The following is a 26382-nucleotide window of genomic DNA, read 5'->3' on the forward strand; positions in this document are numbered from 1 at the left end:
GGAGGGCTTTTTATGGCCCGGAGGAGGCAAAAGTCGCAGAGAGCTGACACCGAGTCCTCCCCTGCCACGTAGCAGTGGTAAAGTCCCCAGCTCAAATTCCGAGAATTGAGCTCTGTTGATTCTTAGAACTGGGGTTCTTAGAAGTGGTGATGCAAGAAGTTTCTAGGAAAGGCCGGACACCAGGTGATTATTGCTGTTGCTGCCGCCGCTGCTGCTGCCGCCGCCGCTGTTGCCGCTGGTGCCGCTGCCGCCGCCGCTGCTCATGATCATTATTTTACCTTTTAATTCTTTTTTTCTGCTCTTGCCAAATGCTTTGGCTCCAAGTTTCCTATGTGTATCTATTGATGTAAATGTATATATTTATTTATTGTAGCTGTCAGGTGTTAAAATAAATGCCGAAGATTAGTCCCACGTCTCTCCCACTCTAGGATGTAGATTTTTATATTTTTATTATTTTATTCTTGTTGTCTTTGAGTGAATTGGCCGGTTTGGGGAGGCTTTTGCCACCCTCCCTTGTGTTGTTTTGGTTTTTGAGGAGGAGGTGGAGGAGAGGAAGGAGGGGAATTAGGGGGCGGCCGGAGCAGAAAGGACGAGACAGTGCTTGGGGGGTGATTCGGGCAAGTCTGGGGGCTGTCTGGCCCCAGACGGCGGAGAGGACGCGCGCTCGCGCTCTCGCTCTTTATGCTGCTGCTTGCGTACGGCTTGTGATCTCGCTGGATTCGTGCGGCTGTGTTTTCTTCCCTCTTTTCTCGCTTGCAAACTGCCTTCCTTGCTCCCTCGCTCCAGCCTCGCCTTCCCTCCCTCCCTCTTCTTTCCCTCGCCTCTCCTTCCTTCCCCTCTCCCGTCCTTCTTGGTCACTCCGGGAGGCGAGGAGGGAGGCTGCCCTTTCGCTCGCCCCGCTGGCTCCCTTCCACCGGCCTCGGTCCTCTAGATTCCCCACCCCCACCTCCAAGCCGAGATTTTGGAGGAGAAATGCAAGCGAACTCCTCGTGGTTATTTATTTTTTTTCCCTTCATAAACCCAGATGAAGTATGGGTTCTACTGTTTCCTTTCTGAGCCGCGATCTTCCTAACGAGATCCGAGCGTTTTGGTGTCCCCTTCCCCTGCGTTTTGGGGGAGGTTTAGCTTGCCTGGGGGCGGGGATGTTGAATAGTTTGGAAATTATTCTTTCTTGGTTGCAGTCTAGGGAGTCGGGAACCCCCGCGCGCTCCCTCTCCCGGTCCTGGGGAGAGAGGCTTGGGGCGGGATGGGGATTTGGGGGTGGGGGTGGGAAAGGGGTGCGCGTTTGCACCTGCGGTGCTGTTCGGAGTGCGGGGACTCCGGGAACCTTCGCAGGACGGCCCAGCCAAGCGGGAAGGTGGCGGGATTTCTGGCGGTCGCGGTGTTTGTATTTTGGGCGCTGCGTGACTCGGTGTTAGCTCCCAATGGCTGTTTCCCCGCTTTCCTAAATTTTAATTTTTCCCATGGTGCAAGCTTTGTGAAAACAAACAAAACCAAAACTGCGGGTCGGAGAGTAGCGGCGTCAGGCATCAGATTCCCGAGGTCCTTGCACAGGGCAAGGGAAAAAGCAAACAGCCCCAGCCCGCGTTCCTACGTGCAAGACCCGGGAGGAGAGAAGGGCACTTTGTGGCCCTGGCTGGGGGACCTGGCGCGGGAGGAGGGGGCGCGGGCGCGAAGGGGAGATCTTTGTGAGTGATTTTGCAGAAATGGATTGCGAGGCTGGTCGGATTTGCAACCTGTAGCTCTCCTCGAGGGAGTAGGAATGGGGGAAGGCGCGGCGGCGGCGGCCGGGGGCGGGAGCCGGTAGGGAGTCGGAGCCTCGGAAATCGGCTGCGCTGGGGAGCCGCGGGAGCGAGGGGGCCACTCCGCTGCCGGATGTAGTGACCGTGGTAAATGTCTTGAGAACTGTAGATTGCGTTGCCGTTATGCTGCCGTGTTATTGGAACTCTGGCCAAAAATGGAACTCGTGTTGCAATAATTGAGTTTTAAAAGCTATCCCATGGAAAAGAAGTACACAATCCTACAAATTAAAAAAAAGAGAGAGAAAAAAAAAAAAGCTTGAAAAAGATCCTGTTTATGTTGTACCCTTTCTCGAAAGGTTTGTCTTGGTGGTGGGGGTCCTGACAGCTGAGCCGAAGGAATGGCCCCAAACTGGGCGCTCAAAGTCGAGAACTGTTACTGGGTCCCTGACCTCTTCTCTGAGCTCGCTATCCCCTCCAGGAAACTGATTTAATCCTTTCGGGTTTTTTGTTCAATCAGTTTATAGTTTCCAGGAGAAAATCCTGTAATGCTTTACCCCCTCCCCTTTTAAAGTACAGTGAATGTCAGCAGATGCATGTTTTTACTGTCAAAAAGAAGAAAAAAAAATGGGGCAGGAGAGAAGGAACCAGGGAAAGGGCTGTTTAAGAAATACAGTTTGTGGCTCAGAGCGATGCCACTGGCTTCCTCTACAGAGACTGCCAGTTTCCCTTTTTCTTTGCAAGGTGTGTGTGGTTTTGATAAATAACTTAAGAAAAAAATTAAGAGGGGGGCCGGCAAGATCCGTCAGGAGACAGGTATCTATTTTGCTCACTATTTACTACCAAGAGCCTTTGGCACTTGAACAGAACCTCGTAAATCTGCAGCCCAAGTTGAAGTTCATCTGGCCCTAGTCCACACGCTATTCCTGGAGGTAGCAAACATGAGCTCAAAGGAACGAGGTGAAATCACATTCTCGCTTTAAAATATATGCTTTTTCTTTTAAAGGAGAAAAGATAATGTGTCTCTGGAGGAGGAGGAAATGGAAAGGGAGTACCAGGAGATGGGCATTCCCTTCCTAAAATGACTGTAGTCGAGTTTTCAGGCCAAAATAGAAGCCTTTGGATGGGAAATAGTCCCCTCTCTCCCCGTTTATAAATAGAAGTTTCCAATATCCTACTTGGAAGACTTTCCAATAGTGCAGGCCCAAGCATTGACTGATTTTAAGGGTCTGTTGATAGTGACGATAAGGCTATCTGTAAAAACCGAGGAACTTGAAGGAGAAAGCAGATAGAAGTGGGAATTCTCCAACTGGTTATTTCCTCTATGCTCAGTTTCTAAGGGTTCTACCCCTTGCTTTCTTGAAAAACAAATGTCCCGTTTTTATTCTGGGTTTGGGACAGGAATGGGACTCTAAACTCTTCAGCTGTCGTTAGCTGAGCCTTAAAGAGTTCCAGTTATTGGTTGAGTAAATGGTAGCCATGACTAGATGTCAAAATTCTTCCTTCCCTCTCTCCTTTGCTGGGTAGCCACACTCACAACCCACTTTGTTGTGAAAAAAAATCAGAGATTCAGAGGAGGTGGTGCGGCAGCGCCACCCCTCGGTGGATGAAACTATCTATTTGCAAAAGTCAAATATTTGAAAAATATTGTGAAATGACCTTATGAAGATCTTTTTTTTTTCCTTTAGGAAGGAGAGATAAAGCTAGCTAAAAAAAAAAAAGTTGATTTCTCAAAAGGAGGGAGAAAAACGGTTTTCCAGCTAGGATGGTGTCAAAATAGGCGAAGTAGTTCGAGTGTGCAGTGTATTTGTGTGTGTGGTGGGGGGAGGGTTGCCTGGTTGGCTTTAAGTAGGCGAGTTTTCCAGGCGGCAGTAGCCACCCCCCCACCCCCCCGGACTTGACTTCTCTGGGCACCCGAATTCTGCTGCCTGTCTGATATTGAGATAAGGAGGAATGTTTTGGTGTTAAAAAAAAAAAAATACTGACTGGAAGTCCTGTAGTTTTTGCTGGCGGTGGAGATGGTGTCTGTGGGGGGTTGGTTGGGGAGGGAGGGTTGTGGATTGCCAGGGGCAGTGGCAGGTTGATCTGTAGCCGGTTTGGAGACCTCTGGGAGTTAAAGTAGTGTGGCGCGTGCCAGTTTCCTGCACTGCGCAACAAGTGGGAAAGCTGCCGCAGTGATCGGAGCGAGAGTGCTGGGTTGTGGGAAAGCTGGCCGGTTTCTCCTCGCCCCACTGGAAGCCAGAACGGCTCCTCCCTACCCTGCCCGCCTCCCACTCCGAGACCACAGCCCCACCAGAAGACCAACTCGTCCCCATTCTCCCATCCCCGATTTAGCCAAGTGCTATAAGACTGGGTGGGACCCTTCTTCTGCCCTTGGCCTCCAGGGTCCTTTTTCTCCGTGGGAATCAGTTTATTCCCGACTTTTTTGGTGGTCGACAGGAACCTCTGCCAATACTGCCGGGTGCCATCCTGCTCTTTGAAGACAAGTGCATTCTTTCTGTTCCCAATACATTTAGGGCTGGAAAAATCTACGTATAATACACGCACGCAGCTTCAGATATTGCATTGTGGTTGCTAGAGGTGTGAGCATGGGGAAAAACGAATTACCTTCTGTAAATTAAAATGTTTTCCTGCTTTGTCCTATGGAGGCAATCCCCTCCCCCTGATACATCACAGCAGAAAGGTGGGGGGCAGTCAGGGGTGGAAAGCTGTGGTCGCGCGGCGGTTTTCGGACGGACTGAGCCCGCCACCTAGTGGTAGGTCTTGGCCGAGTTCCCCGCTTTGGGCATTAGACCGCTTCACCTTCGGGTCCCCAGATATCTCAACCAGGTGCTAGGACTAATGGAGGGCACCCTCCAATGAGGATGACACCCGACCTCCAAAGTTTTGGTAAGGCGGATGAAAATTAGAAGGCCTGAGGATGCTTACCCCATCCAATGTCGCTCAGCGACGGGCAGATATCTGCATCTGCTTAGAGAACCAAAAAGCACCCCCTTTTGAAAACACTGTCTCCCAGTCCCTGTGGCCTTTCCCGGGGCAAAGTCTACAGTGGAGGGATAGCACAAGGGCGCTAGGACATACAGCTCTTTAAGGCTTGATGTGAGGGTTAATGGTGAGTTAGTAACCTAACCGGAACCAGATTTTAAGCTTCTGAATTCCAGGTCAGTGACTTAAAGTCAAAGGCGAGTTTGTCTCCGCCCCTTCGAGGTAGCTGAGAAAAAGCAGCAGAAGTCAGAGGGAGCCATAATTTTAACCTCTTAGGTAACCGTAATGGGAAAGGGCTCCTTACCCAGGTTTTTCCGAGGAACTTGTTTAGAAAGTATGGCCCAAGATTTTCAGTAACAGACTTTGAAAAGCCCACTGAAGCGCTGAGGGGTTGGAGCCTCAGATCTTGGGGAGGGGGTTGTGCGTGTGTTAGGGCGTGATTAAAGCCCCGTCCCTAAACTTGCAGAGATTGCACCTCACTGTGTCGGAGGCTCACATTTGGATCCTGAAATAGCTCTGACCACTCCCACCCCGCCCCACTTACAAACTTTGATTAGTGGATTGGCGAGAAATCAGTTGTGTGCGTGGGTCCTATGGACAGGCAGAGTGTAATCCGCAACAGCTTCTCAGTAAAGTTTTCTCGCTTGGAGTTCACAATTTAAGATGGCAAACGCGCATCCGCGTCCTGGCGGCCCCTAGCGACCACTGGCGCGCACACCCGCGGGAGAAGCCGTAGATTCCACCGCCCTGGTCAGCAGGAATCAAGTTCTGCCTCTCCCACTGCGGGAGCTGTTGCAGGCCGCGTTGGAGAAACGCGCTTCTGTTCGGGTTGGAAACGAACCTGGGGACGTGTTTGAAGAGCGGTCAAGTTTGACTCATCGTTTTCCAAGGACAGTTAGTGCCTTCCATCTTCATTAACGTGAATAAAGACCTTGGCTGACTTCTATCCAGATCGGATTTTTAAAGGCATTGTTTGCTCGGGGAGATCATGCTTCTGTCCTCCCCCGCCAGCCTTTTTGCAAAGGCCGAGCCCGCTCCAGCCAGGATGGCCAAAATATCTTTGCTTGTGGTCTCTTGGCATTGACTGCTGGCCCTTTCTGGAAGGCAGTCGCGAGCTGGGAGCCCGGGGAGTGTCCCTTCTGCAGCTCCTCTTCAGATCTTGATGATAAAACACATCCCTCTATTTTATTGCATTTCCTAGAAGCTTGCAGGCTTGCAAGAGCGCTGTTGGCAGGAAGTATGATAGAAATGAAAGTCAGGACATCATGTCCCTGAACACCTCCTCGGTCACCCAAAGCGACTGCAGAGGCCACCGCGTTATCAAATTCACTTTCATCTACGGTGTCCGAACCCTCTCGCCCCCCAGACAAAAAGCGCGAGGGGCTGTTTCTCCCTCAGCAAAAACAACTGGGCGGTTTGACCCTACCCCCACCCCCGCCCCAACCGCCAGACCCCCGAGACGCGACCCGGGCGGCTCCTTAGCTGAGACGCTGCGGAGAAAGGGGGCGAGGCGGCCAGAGCCCTGATGCGGGTTCCACTGCGGCGGCTCCGGCCTTATTAAAATGCCTCGTCCCTGCCTCTAAAGAGTGCTTGGCACTTCCAAGTTCTCCTCTGGATTTCTCAACGAGTTATTGGAGTTATTAGATTACCAATAATCCAAAACCCGACCGGGATAGAGAAGGGGGGAGGGGAAAAGGCTTTCTCCAAATCCGGAGACTCAATCTAAACTAGGTCAATGGGAAGGAGGGGCGGGGCGACAAGGAGGAGTCGGTTTTAAGTCTTGATGGAGGGCTCCCTCTAGTGTCAGGCAGCGGTAAAACAGGATTAGGTTTGGGCTCCCGGAACCACGGGGACTCCTAATTTCCAACAAATGCATTTACTGAATTTTAGCTTCCCTTCCTAGATTCTCACCCCATCCCGCATTAAATTGCAGCCTTCGCTTTCACCTTTATTCTACCGGGCGAAGGGATGAGAAAGTGGGATTTTATGAGGCCAAAGAGGCCCAGTCTTTACTGGCCCCGCCCCCGCTGCTGAGGCGCTGCGCGGCGCAGTGTGACGCTACCCGCCAGTTTTAGGACTGGGCTGCGGCCTAAGAGGCTGCATCTTTCGCGTCCCCTACTCCCTACCCCCGGGTCCCGCAGGTGCCTCTCGGAGTCCGATGCTGAGACCGATTAGGAGATGGCGCCCGAGAGTTCTAAGTCCCAGGAAGGCCCGGGGAGGGCAAGGCAACCTTGGAGCGCGCCCATGAACACGCTAGAGTTTGAGTCCAGGCTTGTGCCGAATCCTGACCTTTTTAATCTATGGTTTCAGAGAAATCGGATTCGGAAATTTCGAAATCTAGCCAGGTTCGGCCTGGCAGCTTCTATTCTGGGCGGAAATCGAGCCGAGCTGGGTTCTCCTTCTTGCCAACGTAGGCGGAAGGGGCTTTCGGTTTAGTTTTCCTCCAGCTCGGCTGGGGCGCGCTGGATGGAGACCCTCAGCTCTAGGGACTCCATCTTTTTTGACCTTGAGGCCTCAACCGGCCACTCCCTTTCAAACGAGGGGACGGGGGCGGAGGGGCACGCAAAGAGAGAGAAAAAGATGCACCAGGCAAACAAACGCCGTAATGGGGCAACTTGAAGTCAAGCCTGGGATAGAACGCGAAATCCTGGCTTTTAGAGCCGGCTGTGCTGCTAACTTGCCTGACTTTCCCTGTTTATAAAATTGTTGTGGGGGAAGGGTTGGGCTAGGTGAACCCTAATAGACTCCTGGACCTGGCACGGACGAGGGATTTAGGGGAAAGTGCGCCGTATTCCCCGCGAGCCTCCCCGGGCGGCCCCCCCTCGCCGGGTGAATCCCCGGCGGCCCGAGCGGCGCAGGCAGCGATCCTGGCTGCCGTCGGGCCGGCAGCTTCCTGGAAAGTTACTTCTCGTTGGAGCCGGCGATAGGCAGAGAGTGTTCTGTGAAATCCGCTGAGTTGAGATCGACTGTGTTCCGGGAATGAGAGGGCTGTGCCATTCCCCTCACTGCCCCCTGCCTTGACGGCGTAACAGGAAAAAAAAAAAAGGCACACATAATGTTAGCTACCGAGGTGCACGAAAAGTTTTATTTGAATGTAACCAAATTCACGGCTATCGCCGGGGCTCCGCCGCGCCTGCGGGGGGCTTCGAGGTGGACGCGCCGCGGTGCAGGCAACTCGCCCGGGGGTGGGCGGTCCCTAGCAGACAGGTACGGAGTGACGGGGGTGGGCCAATCTGCCGATCTGCGCCGGCTTGCCCGGCAGCGGGGCTCGAGTTTGTGCCCTTGTGTGTGAGCAAGAGAAGAGGGCCACCTCTGGAGGTGGGAGGAAAAGGATGGGATCTTTCGTATAGGCTGGCTTCGCCCTTCCCACCCCTTCTCTCTCTGTCTTTCTGTTGTCTTCTTTACCTTTGCCCCCCACCCCCTTTTTAAAGGGAAATTCCCTCGTTTTTCATCAAACCCTTTAAAGGGTCTGCCTTCTCAAGGTGCCTCATTTACACAGGGAAAACGCCAAAGGAGACGAGTGTATGGAGGTGAAAAAGACCAGTCTAACTTTCACTTGGCGGTCACTGCGGCTGGGGCTGGGATGGCGTCGGGAAAGGTCTGGGCTCTTGCAGATGTCAGCTTCTTCTTGACACCTCTGCTCTCTTGGTTGTTTCTGTGGAAGGAGTCTTGTGCTGACATTGGTGGGATGGCTGAAACTAGTAGGCAGGGTTTCTTCTGGGTTTTGCTTGGAATTAGTTCTGAGATCCTGGGCAAGACTTATCCCCTGGAGCCTCACTGTCCTCCCAGTAAATGGGGCCTGTTATAAGGATCAAACACAATAATGGATGCGAAACAGCTGAGTGGTCTGTGAAAAGCAAATCAAATGCCAGTGGTGCTCCCACACCTGCAGCATCTAGTGGGCGCCCACACCCACCATGACCTATATACTCACTGTTTTGGGGTGTTCCTAAGATAAAGCTAGCTTGGAAAGGAGTGGACTTAATAAAGACAGGGGCCTTGGTGTATGTGCATTATTTGGTCAAGCCAGGCCGAGAGGTTTACAGTGGAAAGTGCCCAGCCTACAGCCTGACTGACAGTCCACCCAGGGGGATTGTTTTGTTTGTTTGTTTCATTCCGCATCAGGAGTGAGTCATTGGCACTTATCAAGGTGAAATGGCAAATCTGCACTTCCTGTGGTTCCTAGAGTCTGTGTGACTGGAAATCCACAAGCGAGAGGGTGGTTTAAGCTGCTTACAGGACAGCCTTAAGTATTCCAGAGTTGTTGAGGGATCTCTTCCATAGGGCAAGAGGAGAAGGTTTATAAATAAACCTCACATGTGTCTGCAGCATTCCTTTTCCAAGGAGACAATCATTGAACTTTGGTTAGGACCCATTCCATGTATCTCTCTTTGCCAACCCAAGTTGCCAACCCAAGTTGGATGGGGAGAGGAGGAAATAGGTTCTTTTGTCTTTTTCTATCATCTCCCTTCCCCCTTTTCCTTCCCTGCCTCCACTCATTCACATGCACACATTAACCTTGAAGCTGATGAGGTTGAGTGACTGGCACTTGGGACCACAGAGAAATGTCAGAGTGTTTGGTTACAGACTCAAGGAAACCTCTCATTTTAGAGTGCTCATTTGGTAAGACTCAGCAGCCTGGAATGGGGGCAAAGTGTCTGTGTGGGGGAAGGAACTTAAAAATGAGATTCACCCACATCAGGGTGCTGTCTTGCATGTTCTACAGCACGTAGGCTGATTTGGAAAGGGGACAAGAATTTGAGCCAGAAGACCTAGGGCTGGGTCACTCACCATTTATGTGGCCCAATATGACCTCCTTGGCCTCGGGTCCCTTTACTTGGAAAATAGCTCTGAAAAGCTGCATTTTAAAAAGAGACGAGTTGGGGGAGGGTTCAGATATTGTTTTGTTTCTGCAGCCCACTTGTGATCATAAATGAGCCTTTCACCTAGACTTTAAATGATTTTGTTTTAGAGAAACCAGTTTGGAGAGGGTCAGTATTTCTTGAGTGCTCCCTAGCCAGTTCTCAGCTAAACCACACAGTTAAATCTCTCACCAGCAGGGGGAAGCACAAACTTGGTAGTTTGTGGCACTATATCTGATCTTAGACCCAGGAGAGATGGGATTGGAAACTTTGAAAAAGAACAAAAGAGTAGATAAACCATCTCAGGTTGGATTCTGCAGATTCCTTATTTAGCCTTAAGTGCTTCAGACAGTCAGGAGATACTGCCTGGCTGTTTGTCCTGGGCAAGCCACTTGAACCCAAGTCTCAATTTTGTCCTCTGTGAACTAAGGATAAAGATATTGATCTTGTTGGTCTTATGGAATTATTCTAAGTTTTAAAGATAGTATTTTGGCAGGTTTTGAAAATCATCCAGAGTTTTTAGGCCACTGAAGGATCATTTCATTAATATTGAAAGAATCACTTTTCTTATTTTTTTTCTTTCCCATAAACTCAAGGACCTTTGGATGGCATACATTTTTTTACTTTGAAAAAGGAAGTAAATGTGTATATGTGTATGTAATTAATGTATGAAATCGTATTCTGAGTACTCAAGGTAAAAACATTTTTATCGCATAGCTTCGGGTGCCTGTTGTTTCCGTCAGAGCCGAGCTGGATAAAGTGTTTGCTCACTTGTGGTAAAACCGCACCAGCTGGTAGACTGCAGCTATCAGAGTAAAACTAAATATATGTGTCCTAAAATAAGACTATAGTGGACAATCTTACATTCATTAAATCAATTTCTGCTTGTTTTTTCTCTTCCCTGCAGGTTTTAAGCAAAATTTTGGACTGTGAATCAAGGCACTGGGTAAGTAAATTGAATTATACACTTTACAGTATTGTGGACAAACTGTTTCTTCTGAATTTACCAGTGCCTGTGTCTCTGTGAACGGTGCCACTTTTCTTTAGATGAGATAAAGGACAGCTGATTGCCTCTCCATCGCACCCCCCCCCCCACCCCTTTGCCCCTGCATTTGACTATCTTAACAGTGTCATGTGACCAGGGCTTCCCTTACTTGTTGCTTGGTTCACATCAATTTTGCTGCCTACTATGCACCAGCAGTTCTGACAGTTGCATTCTGACAATTCTGAAGTTTAACAGGGGAGAGACAGATGGTGGCTAGGATGATGAGATGAGATACTGATGAGAATAGTGATGATTTTTGAGAATCTAGTGTGGACCAGGCACATATCTCTAAGTTTTCCCACCACAGAGGAATTAGTACTCCCCATTTGGGAAAACTGAAGCCCAGAAATCGTAAAACAACCTGTTCCAAGTTACACAGCTTGCAAGAGGTATGGCCCACGTGCTAACCTTCAAAGCATGCTTTCTCTCCCCTGTCACTCACTCACTGCCTCTCAATGCTGGCGGCGTGTTTGGTATGTGGGAAAAACGTTCGACAAATACTCATTCCCTTCCTCTTTCCCCTATAGGGTTTTCTATTAACAAGTCAGGCAAAGATGATAATCTCCTAGTACAGACATGAAGAGAAATGCCTAGAGGTGGGCCATGAATTGTTCAAAAGCAAACACAAGGGAGCAGGCTGAGTCATCTGCTCTCACACTCCTGGTGAGAAGGAAACAGGTTCTAGAGGACTAACAGGATTTTGACCTTTTCTTTCAGGTGAAGAAAAAATGGCCTCACCGGCTGACAGCTGTATCCAGTTCACCCGCCATGCCAGTGACGTTCTTCTCAACCTTAATCGCCTCCGGAGCCGTGACATCTTGACTGATGTGGTTATAGTGGTGAGCCGGGAGCAGTTCAGAGCCCATAAGACGGTCCTCATGGCCTGCAGGTAAGGGGTCTGGAAGTGGAAGGCAGATGATGGATATAAGGGGAGCGATGGTTCTGGCTGCCAGGGTGGAGGGTGGGGGCCTCTTGCAGTGTTTGGGGCCACATCTCATTTGTCTCTAGGTCCCTAGCACATGGCCTGGCAGAGTGGGTTCCCAGGCAGCAAATGAATGAATACACTTTTAGAAAAGAAAGCGTCTCCATTCTGTGGGAATAGAGGGAGAAGAAATCAGAGACTGTCTCCAGAAGAGATGTGTTTGGGGCAAACAGAATGACTTTAGTGAACCAGTGGGAAAAAAATGAAAAGTGAAAGTGAGTTTTTAAATATTTCTAGCAAGTTAATTTGAGATCTTTTGCTCTTTTTTTCTGTGATTGTATTTATTTATACTATGATTATATTTCCGTGGGTGTTTCAGAGAATATGTGAGTTGGTGAAAGTGAGCTGGCTAATTCGTCATATTTGTCAAGTATTTCAAATGTTCAGAGCAGTTTTACATTCCATCACCTCCCTGGATTTTCAAAGTGGCCTGTATTATGGATGGCACAATTAACTCTATTTTATAGATGATAAGATGAAGACGTTTATAGGTGAGCTGATGTAGAGTCATGAATCTTGATTGTAAGTAGAGGACATATAGAACATCTACAACAAGCACCTTTTAAAAAAAAGTGGAAAGGTTTATAGAGAGTTAAAATAATAGATGACACTAACCAAATGCTTACTGTGCTCAGGCATCAATTTGTCCCCTTTACATTTTCATTCTTGCCACAACTGTGTAAGGGAAACACTGTCATTCCTGATTGCAGATAAGGAAACCAAGGTGCAGAGAAGTGAAGTCCCTTACCCAAGGTTTCATAGCTACTTACTAAAGTCTAGTAAGTCTAGCTCATTTCTGGCAACACGCTCGGGAAGAGTAGAATCCAGATGACAGTTCAGAATTCTGGTCTCTCACTGCATGCTTCTTCCTGAACCTGGCATCATGGTACCAGGAGGTATAGCTTGACACTGACTTGGCTCTCCTGGGAGTATTGACCTTGTGATGGACTTTTATAAAATAATCTATGGACTTTTAGAAAACAATCTATGGACTTTTAGAAAATCAGTAAACTGTAGAAATAGGTATCATTTTATTTGTCGTCAGTACCCAATTTGCTTCTAAAAAATACAGTAAGATTTTTAGAATAAGGATAATGTGGTGGAGCAAGAAAGGAAATGCTTATCCCAAAGATGTAAGCTAAAAATAGTTACTGCCAATGAGTGCTAAATTTAACTTTGGTAATCTGTGCAGTGAAGACCAAAAGTAATACAGGTTCTGTGACTTTGAGAAAGTTACTTGACCTCTTTGATCTTAGTTCCCCCATTTGTAATGGGAGAGAAGGATAGAATCTATCTTATAAGGTTGTGAGAAACACAGGAGAGTAGATGTAAAGTGCTTAATGACTCTCTGACATTGAGTAAACTCTCCATAAATAGCAGCTGTTGTTAACTGGCATGGAAGGTCCAGAGCTAGGTCCAGGATAAAGGGGCTGAGCGCCTCTGCTAACCATAATTGATGACTGTAATTGATTGTTTGAAACAATTGATAGTTTCTGTAATTGCTGTCTGCTATAGTGAGACATTCCTTTGTTTTACAGTGGCCTGTTCTACAGCATCTTCACAGACCAGTTGAAATGCAACCTCAGTGTGATCAATCTGGATCCTGAGATCAACCCAGAGGGGTTCTGCATCCTCCTGGACTTCATGTACACATCTCGGCTCAATCTGCGGGAGGGCAACATCATGGCCGTGATGGCCACAGCTATGTACCTTCAGATGGAGCATGTTGTGGACACTTGCCGGAAGTTCATCAAGGCCAGGTGAGCTGCCACCCGGATGGAGGCCTTGGAGATGGAAGGGATCACAAAAGATCAGTAACCCTTGATAATGCATGCACGTAGAAAAAATAATCCTCTGTGATACATCATAGCCTACTTTCCATTGCTTCTGCATACTCCTGCTATTCAGATATGCCACGTGCATCCCCTCTTCTTGCTTCCTTCCATTCATTTGATTGACCCTTTCCTCCCACCCATCCTGTTGATCACGCCTGGATGCCAACTTCTTCATTGATGTTTGTGCAGTTATCACTTTGCTCTTTCTGCAGCTCTTCAGTTGTGTCCCAAAGCCCTTTGTGTTCCCGTTAGACTTTGCTTCTATTTCACTATTTGCATGCATGTTTTAGTTCTCCTTTAGGCTTCCATTGTAACTATTTACATACTTAGTTCCCCCACCAGACTGTGGGCTGCTGTACTCATCTCTTATGTCACTCTGCTCCTAAACGAGAGAACATTTATTGAATTACATTTCGTTCACTGGGTCTAACCCCTACCTGGGGTCTGGTGAGATAGGACCATCATTGAAAGATGAGAAACCTGAGAGCCAAAAAAGTGAAGAGCTTTGCTAAGTAGAACAGACACTTAGGCCTTGACTTCTGTAGAATCATTTGATTCAGCTTCTCTAGGGTGATCGCAGCCCTTCTCCAACAGAAAGGTTTCCAGCCTCTGTTTGAACACCTCCAGGAGCAAGGAACTCCTTGTTCCCAGAACCATGCAGTTCTACCTTGGACAGTTTGAAAGTTGAAATCTGGCTTCTTTCACCTTCATTCCTTGGTTCTAGCTCTGTTAACTGCACTCAGATGGAGCTGGCCCATTCTTCGCCCATGTAATGTCCCTTCAAGTATAGGCAGCTTGAGCTCTTTGTCTCCTGTGGGTGATAATGGTGGCAAGATCATTTATAAGTGCTTTCCCTGGGTCCAGCCTGGTGCTGGGAGCGTTCAGTAACTAGCTGCAGGTCACATAGCTGCTGAGCGGCACCACAGAGACTAGAAACCCGGTCCTGTTGCTGCAGAGTCAGGGCTTCCCACTCTGGCACGTGCTGCCTCTTCTCCAAAAGGAAACTTCCCTAAGGCTCCAGGCATCGTACAGGGTGAGTTCCTTCTTCACAAGCACCAGTTTGATAATGACCCTCCAAACATGTGACACCAGCATCAAATAAATACTCGCCTCCCTGAAGCTCAGGTTTCACATATGTAAAATGGAAACAATAATGCCTTCTCAACCTTCCTTGCAGGATTCTGTAGGGATGAAATGAAATAAGGGCTCCAAAAGCTTTCCATTTTATAATAGGGGAATAATTAGAGATTCACATGTATACGTACATATGGGACTTACACAGAATCACCTCTGAACAGGCACTTGGCTTCTCTGGGCTAGATTGCTAGACTTTTAGCAGAACTGCCTTGTAACTGCAAGTGTTTCCCTAGTCCAGGGCCACGTTGCCTGTGTCTAGCTGACTCTCATGCCTGTGTGGGTTTCATAGGCCAGTGTCACTTGGAAGGTTCTGATTAGAAGGCCGGGGTCTTCTCTCTCTTTCCCTCCTGCAGTGAAGCAGAGATGGTTCCTGCCATCAAGCCTCCCCGTGAAGACTTCCTCAACAGCCGCATGCTGATGCCCCAGGACATCATGGCCTATCGGGGCCGGGAGGTGGTGGAGAACAGCCTGCCGCTGAGGAACGCCCCCGGGTGTGAGAGCAGAGCCTTTGCCCCCAGCTTGTACAACGGCCTGTCCACACCGCCAGCCTCATACCCTGTGTACGGCCACCTTCCAGTCAGCAGCTTCCTCTTCTCTGATGAGGAGCTCCGGGATGCCCGGATGCCTCTCGCCAACCCCTTCCCCAAGGATCGGGCCCTCCCCTGCGACAGTGCCAGGCCAGTGCCCAGTGAGTACAGTCGGCCGGCCATGGAGATCTCCCCCGGCGTGTGCCACAGCACCATCTACTCGCCCAAGGAGGCGGCTCCCGAGGAGGCGCGGAGTGACATGCACTACAGTGTGGCCGAGGGCCCCAAGCCTGCTGCGCCCTCAGCCCGGAGCGCCCCATACTTCCCCTGTGACAAGGCCGGCAAGGAGGAAGAGCGGCCCTCCTCGGAGGATGAGATTGCCCTGCATTTCGAGCCCCCCAATGCACCCCTGAACAGGAAAGGTCTGGTTAGCCCACAAAGTCCCCAGAAGTCTGACTGCCAGCCCAACTCACCCACGGAGTCCTGTAGCAGCAAGAACGCCTGCATTCTCCAGACCTCTGGGTCCCCGCCGGCCAAAAGCCCCACCGACCCCAAAGCCTGCAACTGGAAGAAGTACAAGTTCATCGTGCTCAACAGCCTCAACCAGAACGCCAAGCCGGAGGGGCCTGAGCAGGCAGAGCTGGGCCGCCTTTCCCCTCGGGCCTACGCTGCCCCAACAGCCTGCCAGCCACCCATGGAGCCTGAGACCCTTGACCTCCAGTCCCCAACGAAGCTCAGCACCAGTGGGGAGGACTCCACCATCCCACAGGCCAGCCGGCTCAATAGCATCGTCAACAGGTGATTTCAGAGGCAGTCGGGACTTGGGGCCGGGGCTTATCTGAGCAGGGTTCTGGGCTCACTTCTGATGGATGCAGAGACTGTGTTCTCTTGTCTGAAATGCTCCAGTATACTGGAGGTGTGAGCTAAAGCCTATTGACTGAATTTGCCTAAGTAAGGAAGGTCCTTAAGCTTCAGTATATTTTCATAGTGAGAGAATTTCCCCTCCATGGTAGATGAGCATTCCAAGAATCCCAAGCTCCTGCGGTCTTGGTCTCGGTATGGCACAGGGCATCCTCCTGCTGTTTTGGACAGAGGGTGGCCGTGGACTGCAGCATCGGGGGTGGGGAGAGGCTGAGCCTGGGAGTGAGGTTTGGGCTGCGTGTGACCCGCATCAGTGATCGCGGTGTGTCTGCTGTTTACAGGGAGGCTTGGGGATAAGTAACTCTGTGGTTCCTGATCTTAAGTGGCCTCTGGACTGCCCTGAGCACAGGGAAGAGGGGTGCATGGAGGCCAAGTGGAGGCTCTGCCCTGCTCCATCTGCTGAGGCTCTTTCCTCCTGCCCACAGGTCCCTGACTGGCTCCCCCCGAAGCAGCAGCGAGAGCCACTCACCGCTCTACCTGCACCCCCCCAAGTGCACGTCCTGCGGCTCGCAGTCCCCGCAGCATGCGGAGATGTGCCTGCATGCCGCTGGCCCCACGTTCCCCGAGGAGCTGGGAGAGACCCAATCTGAGTACTCAGATTCCAGCTGCGGTGAGTCCCTTCCCTGCCCTGGCCTCTGCTCCAGAGGTTTGTGTGTCCATTCACTGATTGGAAGGAGCCCCTGACTGGAAGTCCATTGGCATTTAAATCACCAGCCCAGATTCCCACTCTTGGAGACCTCATGTAGGGAATGAGACTGACCAAAGCAAGGCATGAAGAATCTGAGTTATTCTTGGGGAATAGAGAAGGACCACACAGCTCACTCAGCTTCCTTCCAGCGAAACTAGCAATGGGGCTGGCTACCACTAGCTTCCAAAGCCTTCTCAGGCCCTCTGGACGCAAACTGATTGTATGCATGTTAGTTCACCTTACTTAGACTGTACATTCTTGAAGGAGAAGCATCTGGCCTTATTCATGCTCGTATTTTCCACAGGGCCTAATGAGTCTAGTGCGGAGTAGGCACTCAGTTAATATTAGCTGAATTTGATTCACTGAGCAGATGGTTAATTGACATTTTTGGAAAGCTTGTGATTGGCACCCCCAGTTTTCCCCTCTTCCCCCAGCTCTGGCTCCAGTAGGGTGGCCCAGTAATACTTCTTTTAGGGGTAAGTCACCATGATATGTCATTTCCAAATTGTTAAGACAAAAAGAAAAAGATGGGTTCCTTACACTGAGAGGCTTGGCACAGAGCCATGGGCCAACAGTTGGAAGAGCAGGGACTGTCCCATCCTGGCTCCCCGGCTGTTCGCTCTGCACTCCAGTTCCTTTTCTCTGGGCCTCTGTTTCTACTTCCACCATCATCTTTTGTCTCCCTATCTCAGAAGTGCTTGGGAGACATGAAGTCTAGATGGGTGCAAGGTTGACCACAGTCATCATTAATTCCTCCTTCGATGACCTCAAAGTATTTTTGACTCTGATTCGTATCTTACATTCCTGTGATGCTTGATGTTATACAACGTGCTCCTTTGAGGTAGGCAGGACAGGGGTTTGTTATCCTGATTTTGGAGATAGAGACACAGACAGAGGCTGTCTCACCTGAGGGCTTCTGTGCATGAATGTAAGCTGGTGCAGGCCACGTGGGTACCTTGGGTGTGAGTTTCCTTTTCTACCTTAATATTTGAATCCGTCTCCTTTCTCGGTTCCATGACCGAGACCCTAAACACTAAGAAAGAATTCTCACAGGCCCTTTGCTCTGGGCTCCCATGAACAATGGGCAGATGGGGCATTGGGGGCTCAGTTTGGCCCTGGGAGTGGCTCCAGAGGAGAGAGGCCATGGGGCCCCACCTCCCTTTCTTGAGGTGCTGACCCTGGTGTTCCTCTCATCCTCCAACAGAGAATGGGGCCTTCTTCTGCAATGAGTGTGACTGCCGCTTTTCTGAGGAGGCTTCCCTCAAGAGGCACACGCTGCAGACCCACAGTGACAAACCCTACAAGTGTGACCGCTGCCAGGCCTCCTTCCGCTACAAGGGCAACCTTGCCAGCCACAAGACCGTCCACACGGGTATGGCTCTGTGACCCATCCCCAAGCTCGCTAGGGTTCCCCGGGGCAGGATGGGGCAAGGATTCTAGGGAAAGCAGTGTGGGGCTTTGGAGCCTGGTGGGGTGAGGTAGGGAACAGGGATTGTCCTGGCCTGAGTGTAGGCCTGGCCCTGTCCCTTCTCGGCTTAGTGACCCAGCCACTCTGTATTCCCTGTCTTTCCTTTGAGATGCTCTGTGTTGCTTCTCCACCTTCACTGGGGTCAGAAGTGTTCATCCCACTGTACAGGGGATGAACCTTGGCTGAGAGAGGCAGAGCTAGGTTGGTTTTTATAAACCAGAAAAATGCTAAAGCCTCTCAGGTCTCTCCAAGGGTTTGTTCCTTATCAGCTCACATTCCTTCACCAGGTAGCATCCCATAACCTGATTGTTGTCCAAAGTTGCCTCTCTCCTGGCTTTTTAAATGGGCCCATTATCCCAGAAACTTTCCATGAAGGAAGATGTGGCCCTTCTATTGATTTCCTCTGTTTGAGCATCTTCTCCAACGCAGGCCCCACCTCTCTTGCAAATAGAATCCAGCTGTAGTTGCAGCTAGCAGAAAGGAAAAGCATGTTTTTTTCTCAACGACAGAAACTAGAGCAGCCTGAGTGTTATTTCTCTGAGGAATGGGTTGACTGAATCAGCCTTACCCAAGGGAGGAGCTAGCAGAGCCTTCCTGGGTCATCTCAACTCACCCCTCCGGTGCCAGAGAGGGAAACTGAGGCCCAGAAAAGGCGAGTAACATGTCCACATCCCGAAGTAAGATCATCCTGATGACAAAGCTGGTTCCTGGGACCTCAGGCCCTCCCTGACCCATGCCTGACATTGTTTCTCCTCCTCCACGTCACCGCCTGCTTCTTGACCCTGGTCATGGGTGAGGTGTGCTGGTGTGTGTGTGTGAGAGAGGGGTGGCAGGTAGGGATGGCAGGCCCCTGACACCTCTCTCTGACCCCTTCCAAGGGAAGGAAAGCCGAAGTGGCACAAGGAAAGGCCAGTTGCTTTGCAATCCAGGGCTCAGGGACTGTGGAGACTTCCTCTGATTATGGCTCTCCTGTTCTTTTCTCTGCAACAGGTGAGAAACCCTATCGTTGTAACATTTGCGGGGCCCAGTTCAACCGACCGGCCAACCTGAAAACCCACACCCGAATTCACTCTGGAGAGAAGCCCTACAAATGCGAAACATGCGGAGCCAGATTTGTCCAGGTGAGCAGGGGGCGTGGGCCAAGGACCCCCACCCAGTGTGCTGATAAGAGGCTTCCGGGGGCCTGCAGCCCACCTCGACCAAGCCTCTCAGTTCGTTTGCTCTGCGCCCTTCCGTGCAGGTGGCCCACCTCCGTGCCCATGTGCTCATCCACACTGGCGAGAAGCCCTATCCCTGTGAAATCTGTGGCACCCGATTCCGGCACCTTCAGACCCTGAAGAGCCACCTGCGAATCCACACAGGAGAGAAACCTTACCATGTACGTGAGCCTCTTGGGGCCACTGGCTGGCCTGGGAGGCGCGGGGAGGTGGAGGGCTGGGGCCACAGGACTGTTCGCTTCAATCTCAGGCGAGCAGTGGGATGACCACTGAACTAAGACCAGATTTAGGTCTGATTTTCAAAGACAACCAGCTTGAGGTTGGCCTGAGTCTTAGTTTGTCATTGTTGTTGTGCAGTTGCTGAGTCATGTCCAACTCTTTGTGACCCCATAGATTGAAGCGTGCCAGGCTTCCCTGTTCTTCACTACATCCCAGAGTTTGCTCAAATTCATGTTTATTGAGTCAGTGACGCTATCTAACCAGATGATCCTCTGACGCCCCCTTCTCCTTTTACTTTCAATCTTTCCCAGCATCAGGGTCTTTTGCAGTGAGTAAGCTCTTCACACCAAATGGCCAAGGTATCAGAGCTTTAGCTTCAGCATCTGTCTTAGTTTGCTCATCTGTAAAATGAGGGTATTGGGCTAGGTAATCCAGTCCTTAAGAAAGAGGTCTGGACTGTGATTACATAGACATCAGAGTCATTCATTCCTTCTACAAACACTTACTGAGTGTTCCAGCTGGCCCTAAGCTGGGCTAAATGTCTACTTCAGAGGAGCTAAAGTGTTTGAAAAGGAGCAGTCACAGACTAGGAGGGGAACCAGAGAAATGTGGTGATATAAGGGGGAAAAAAAATAGAGAAAAGACAGTTACAGATGACCAGAAGCAAGAGGCCATGATCGGGCCACTGGAATCACAATGTTCTAGAGTGGAGTCTTGACTAACTATGGCTTATGGGTTAGTTGTTGAAATTCCATGAGCTAATAATGGTTTTTATACTTTCACATGGCTAAAAATATCAATGATATTTTATGACATGCAAATTATATAAAATTTAAATTTCAGCATCCATAAATAAGGTTTTGTTGGCACACAGCCAGGCTCACTTGTTGACGTATGTCTCTGGCTGCGTTCACGCTACAATGCAGAGCTAAGTAGTTATGTCAGAGAATGTCAGGCCCACCAAGTGTGAAATATTTACTGTCTGGCTCTCTACAGAAACAGCTTGCTGACCTCTGCCATAAAGTGGAAAGATACTGGCCAGGGAGCTGAGATAATCTGGGTTCTTATTTGGACTTCGGCAATCACCATTTTTAAGACTGTGGACAAACCCTGACCCTCTCACTGGGCCATAGTCTTCTTTCTCTATGAAATGGTGAGAATGAGGTAGATGAGCAGGTTTCCAATTTTGTTCTTTGAATCACTGAGGTTCTCAAACCCTGCAGGGCAGCACTGGAATGATATAGCAGCCTCTTTCCATTTCCAATTTCCATTTAATTTGAAAAAAAGAGTCCCATGTCCTACAAGCGTAGAAACTACTGTTATAGATGAGGCTGGCTTTGCTGAATTTATGACATCTCTGTAGGTAGTGATGGACACAAGGACGAATAAAGGAAGAATGGTTAACCCATATCAAACTGTTAACCTGAAAAGGTGGTTATTTTCACTCTCTTGTTTATCACTCCTTGAATGAGTATCTTCTCACTTGCTTTTGTTCTTGGGCAAATTAATTATATTCTCAGTACCTTAATTTCCTCATCTGAGCCTGATAATAGTGCTTACTTCTCACAGTTATGTTAAATTAATGGATTCACTGAAGTGTTCAGTACAGTGTTTGCTGCATAGTAAGAGTCCAGTACATACTTGCTGTTATAATTATTTGCTGGACATTTAGATACACAGGATATCAGAGTTGAGTGACCCTCAGAGTATATTGACTCAGTCCCTTACAGAAAGGAAAGCCAAGGCTCAGAGAGAAATGCCATGCTCAGGGCATATGGCAGTGGGTAGCACAGATATGAAGGGCCCTTGTCTCCTAAGATTGGGGCTCTTTCTACTCACTGCACACCTGTTTTACTTTTTTCTAAGTTTATTTCCGTTTTTACTTTAAGACATATTTTCTATATGAACATATTTTATTACATTTTTTTTAGAGAATAGTTTTAGATTTGTAGAAAAGTTGCAAAGATAGCACTGAGAATTACCATATGTATGCAATTTCCCCTTATTACTGCTGCTGCTAAGTCGCTTCAGTCGTGTCCGACTCTGTGCGACCCCATAGACGGCAGCCCACCAGGCTCCCCCGTCCCTGGGATTCTCCAGGCAAGAACACTGGAGTGGGTTGCCATTTCCTTCTCCAATGCATGAGAGGGAAAAGGGAAGGTGAAGTCGCTCAGTCGTGTCCGACTCTTAGCGACCCCATGGACTGCAGCCTCCCAGGCTCCTCCATCCATGGGAGTTTCCAGGCAAGAGTACTGGAGGGGGGTGCTATTGCCTTCTTCCCCCTTATTGCTAGGGTAAATTAACCATTAACTAATGAATCCATACTGGAATGTTATTATTAACTGGAATCCGTACTTTATTTTTACTTTCTTAGTTTTTACCTAGGCTCGCCAGGTGGTGCTAGTGGTAAAGAATCCTCAGGCCAATGCAGGAAAGGCAAGTTCAATCCCTGGGTCAGAAATATCCCCTAGAGAGGGGAATGACAACGCACTCCAGTATTCTTGCCTGGAGAATGCCATGGACAGAGGAGCCTGGTGGACTATAGTCCATGGGGTCACAAAGAGTCGGACACGACAGAAACGACTTAGCAGCAGCGTCAGTTTTTGCCTGAAACATTTTTCTGTTTCAGAATTACATCCGGGTACCACGTTACATTTAGTCACCCACTTTATTTTTAAAGAACTTTTCCACTAAAATTATTATCACCCATTCTTGGAATCAAAACAAGAAACAGCTTTAGTTGCTAATGCCTTGTTAGCTGATCTGAGGTCTATGTGTGCATATGTGCTCAGTCACTTCAGTTGTGTCCGACTCCTTGTGACCCTATGGACTGTAGCCTGCTAGGCCTCTCTGTCCTTGGGATTTTCCAGACAAGAAAACTGGAGTGGGTTGCCATGCCCACCTCCAGGGGATCTTCCTGACCCAGGGATCGAACCCCAGTCTCTTGCATTGGCAGGTGGGTTCTTTACCACTAGTGCCCCCTGAGAAGCCCTCTAAGATGCATACACTAAGTTAAAGGAATAGAACTGCCTCTTAAAAGCATATCTGAGATTTCCAGAATTTTCATTTGCAGAATTCAGACTGTTCTAATCCATTTGTCCAAATATATTCAGATATATTGCATAAATGCCTAAGAGGTATATTCACAGGTACTGGGCAGATTACAAAGTTTAGTGAGAAGTAGTCAACCACTGTCAAAGCATCTGAGAAGGATGGTAATGTTTGGGATGCCAAGGCTTTTTTGGCGTTAAGTGGCAAGGCTGGAAATCTTACAGAGGCCAAAGGGAAGAGGAATTATTTTCACCCCAGAGAGATTCAGGAAAACTTTAATAATTAGAAGAGTTTGCATCTGAACTGCATTTTTGGTTTAGACTTGAATTTGTTGAGTTAGAGCAGGGAAGTGAATCTCAAGCAGGGGAAAAGCATGACCAAGACTTTGGAAAGCAGGGAAGAGACATACATTTGCACAAAGTGTACTTGTCCTTAGCAGAAGCCAGCATTCCTGCGGGCTCTCACCTGCCCACAGGAGGGAAGGGAAGAACTGCCCCATCCCTGGAAGGGAGAATCTCCTTCTCAAGGTCTTCGAGTAATGACACGTTTCCTGAATGGATGACTTAACAGTTTGCCTCTGGTTCTCCCCCAGTGTGAGAAGTGTAACCTGCATTTCCGCCACAAAAGTCAGCTGCGTCTTCACTTGCGCCAGAAGCACGGCGCCATCACCAACACCAAGGTGCAATACCGCGTGTCAGCCACTGACCTGCCCCCGGAGCTCCCCAAAGCCTGCTGAAGCATGGAGTGTTGATGCTTTCCATTCGAGCCCCTTTTCGGAATCTACCCAAAGGATACTGTAACACTTTACAATGTTCATCCCATGATGTAGTGCCTCTTTCATCCACTAGTGCAAATCATAGCTGGCGGGGGCGGGGTGGGGGGAGGGGCGGGGGACGGGGCGCCAAGGCAGCTCCCCTTCCCCCACTGCCGTAAAACTTTAAGAAAATAATATTGCTTCTTCTCCTATGTGTACGGCAAACCATGTCAGCAAAAAGCAAAATCATTTTATATATCAAAGCGGGGGGAGTACGCAAACGTTCTGACTTGACTTAGTCTGCAAAATGAGGAATGTATATGTTTTGTGGGATCAGATGTTTCTTTTGTATGTAAATGTGCATTCTTTTAAAAGAAGAGACTTCGGTATGTTATCAAAGAGAGGGCTTTAATTTTTTTAACCAAAGGTGAAGGAATATATGGCAGAGTTGTAAATATATAAATATATATATATAAAATAAATATATATAAACCTAAAAAAGATATATTAAAAATATAAAACTGCGTTAAAGGCTCGATTTTGTATCTGCAGGCAGACACGGATCTGAGAATCTTTATTGAGAAAGAGCACTTAAGAGACTATTTTAAGTATTGCATCTGTATAAGTAAGAAAATATTTTGTCTAAAATGCCTCAGTGTATTTGTATTTTTTTGCAAGTGAAGGTTTACAATTTACAAAGTGTGTATTAAAACAAACAAACAAAAAGAACAAAAAAAAAAGCTTCAGAAGGAAAAAACGTGTAGTTTTGTTCTAGTTTTCGGTTTGTATATACCTGTACAATGTGTCCTACGGTGCCTTTTTTCATGGAAGTTTTCAACAGGGGACGACTGCGCCATCCCTTTTGGAAGTGTAGGCAGACACAGGGACTTGGAGTTGTCACTAACTAAGCTCTCTTTGGGAATGTTTGTCTCATCACATTCTGCGTCATGCTTGTGTTATAACTACTCCGGAGACAGGGTTTGGCTGTGTCTAAACTGCATTACCGCGTTGTAAAATATAGCTGTACAAATACAAGAATAAAATGTTGAAAAGTCAAGTCGGCTTGTTCTGGATTTTTTTCCTTGTGCTGGAGTCAGGACTTGAATAAGTCTGTTTCCCCAGCGCTTCGCCCGGGTGGGCGGTGCTCATGGAGGGAAAGACTGAGCCTGGGGTTTGCGGTGGGTTGCTGGGCACGGCCCACCTTCAGCTCTTGGCAGGAGGATGGACCACAGATGCCAGATTCTGCTCATGTGGCGCCCAGGTCGGGGATTTTGAATGGGCCTCTTGCCTCTTATCTCTGGCTGATTCCCTCCTCTTTCTGTTTTTTTTTTTTTTTTTAAACTGTCTTCAAAAAAATAAATAAAACTGTCTTCATTCACTTTATTTTTCACTCAGAGCTCTAGGCTGAACTTTAAATGAATGATCTCAGTTCTGGCCCTTCTGACACCAATGTGTGGGTCCTTTCCTCCTCTGGGTCTTGGAGAGTTTGCTCATTCTATGAAGCAAGAAGGCTCATCTTGCCTCCTGGCTTTGTAAACAGTTTCTCTCTCCTGGGGGTCCAAGGACAGTATGGAAAGCCTCAGCTTCAACTCTTGCCTTCCTCACCCCTGGTGCCTTTGGAGGATTTTTGCTGTCTGTTAGGTGATGGACAGACATCTATAGACTCAGAAGCTTTATGAATCCCTGTGAGCCAAGCCAAACCCCATCCCTGCAGAAGCACACTTTGCACGAAGAACTCTGGTGGAAGTCGGCTACCTCTTCCTGTGTGACAACCATTACGCCTCTGAGTCCCTTTCCCACCCACCCCTGAGGGAATCGGATTAACTAGATTGTTTACCATTCCATGATTCACCCTGGCTTACTTTGGCACCCGGTTTTATTTTACCTCAAACCCCCTCAGAAACCAAGTTTGACTGGCAGGAGCTAAGAATGGTGAAGACAAGTGTGGTCATGGCTGCCTGCCCAGAGGAGAAAGTCCTCACAGCTCCCTCCCGTTCCTGGGTGGTGGTGGCGGTGGGGGGCGGGGACGGGAGGGAGCCTTCCCTGGGCCCTCAGGCCACTTTCCGGACAGTGCCGTCCCTTGGCAATGCCCCTGCAGCAGGCTCCAAGCACGTGCTGGGAAGTCTGCGGGAGCTGACCACCCAAAGCCCAGGAGGGAACCTCAGAAAGTCACATCGCCCCTCTGCCAGCCACATGGCCGGCCTTGCAGCTCAGGTTTCCTTTGAAGATGACTTTAAAGGACTCGCCAGCTCAAAGCCTCGGCTCACCCCGCTCTTTGAAAGGGGGGAAAATGATCCCTCTGCTCCCACGACACTTGGCAGAAGAACTTACAAAACAGACAGCTTCAGGAATGACAATTCACAGGCTGGAGGGAGGCTGGCCCCAGGGCTGCTCGGCTCCCCAGGGGCCTCCGCGTTTGTTTACATATCATTACTGTTTAATAGAGAGAGGAGGAGGCTGGGGCAGACAGTGTGGGTGGCATTCAAGTTCAAACAGAAGAGAAGATCAAAGAGTAACTGCAGCCAATTGACAATCAATAACAGGTAAAAGGCAAACATCTCTAAGCAGTTGTGCTGGGGCAGAGGGAATACAGAATTTTTATTACCAAAGCGTGATTGTGGCACAACTTTTCACAAATGCCTAACTTTTAAATCAGGGTGTCTGATGCTTTTCTCTCAGCTGTGGGGTTTTGAGAGGAAAAGTTGCTAAGGACCAGAGTAGTGGTTGGAAGGTGGACCCGGAGAGATTGGTTAGAATCTACTTCGGAGCTGGAAAGGATGAAGGATGGTAAGGATCACCTCGCTGACATCTGTCCTCGACCCAGGAAGGGACTGGGGCAGAGAGTGGAGGGCAGGCTCCCGCCTCTGACCCCAACCGGAGGGAAAGAAGATCGGTCACAAAAGTTCCCATTGCAGAAATGAGAAAGCTGATGCAGGGATTTGTCCAGGGTAA

The 26382-nt window shown here is 49.0% G+C and overlaps 1 protein-coding gene across 4 annotated transcripts; it reads left to right on the plus strand.

Moving 5' to 3' along the window:
• Positions 1–74: 74 nt before the first annotated feature.
• Positions 75–24487, plus strand: BCL6 (BCL6 transcription repressor). 4 transcript variants are annotated; one of them, XM_065942964.1, is made up of 10 exons: positions 75–183; positions 10494–10532; positions 11349–11520; positions 13152–13373; positions 14939–15910; positions 16459–16643; positions 17926–18093; positions 19180–19310; positions 19430–19567; positions 23269–24487. In XM_065942964.1, exons 3-10 carry the CDS (start codon positions 11360–11362, stop codon positions 23410–23412), a joined length of 2121 nt encoding a protein of 706 aa, XP_065799036.1. In that variant the 5' UTR covers positions 75–183; positions 10494–10532; positions 11349–11359; the 3' UTR covers positions 23413–24487. The 4 variants fall into 4 exon arrangements, with proteins under 4 accessions (XP_065799036.1, XP_065799039.1, XP_065799038.1 ...); XM_065942967.1 differs by lacking the exon at positions 75–183 and adding an exon at positions 1814–1889; XM_065942966.1 differs by lacking the exon at positions 75–183 and adding an exon at positions 6129–7931.
• Positions 24488–26382: the final 1895 nt, after the last annotated feature.

This window comes from Muntiacus reevesi, chromosome 8, assembly GCF_963930625.1.
Source record: "Muntiacus reevesi chromosome 8, mMunRee1.1, whole genome shotgun sequence".
In the NCBI taxonomy this organism is placed as follows: domain Eukaryota; kingdom Metazoa; phylum Chordata; class Mammalia; order Artiodactyla; family Cervidae; genus Muntiacus; species Muntiacus reevesi.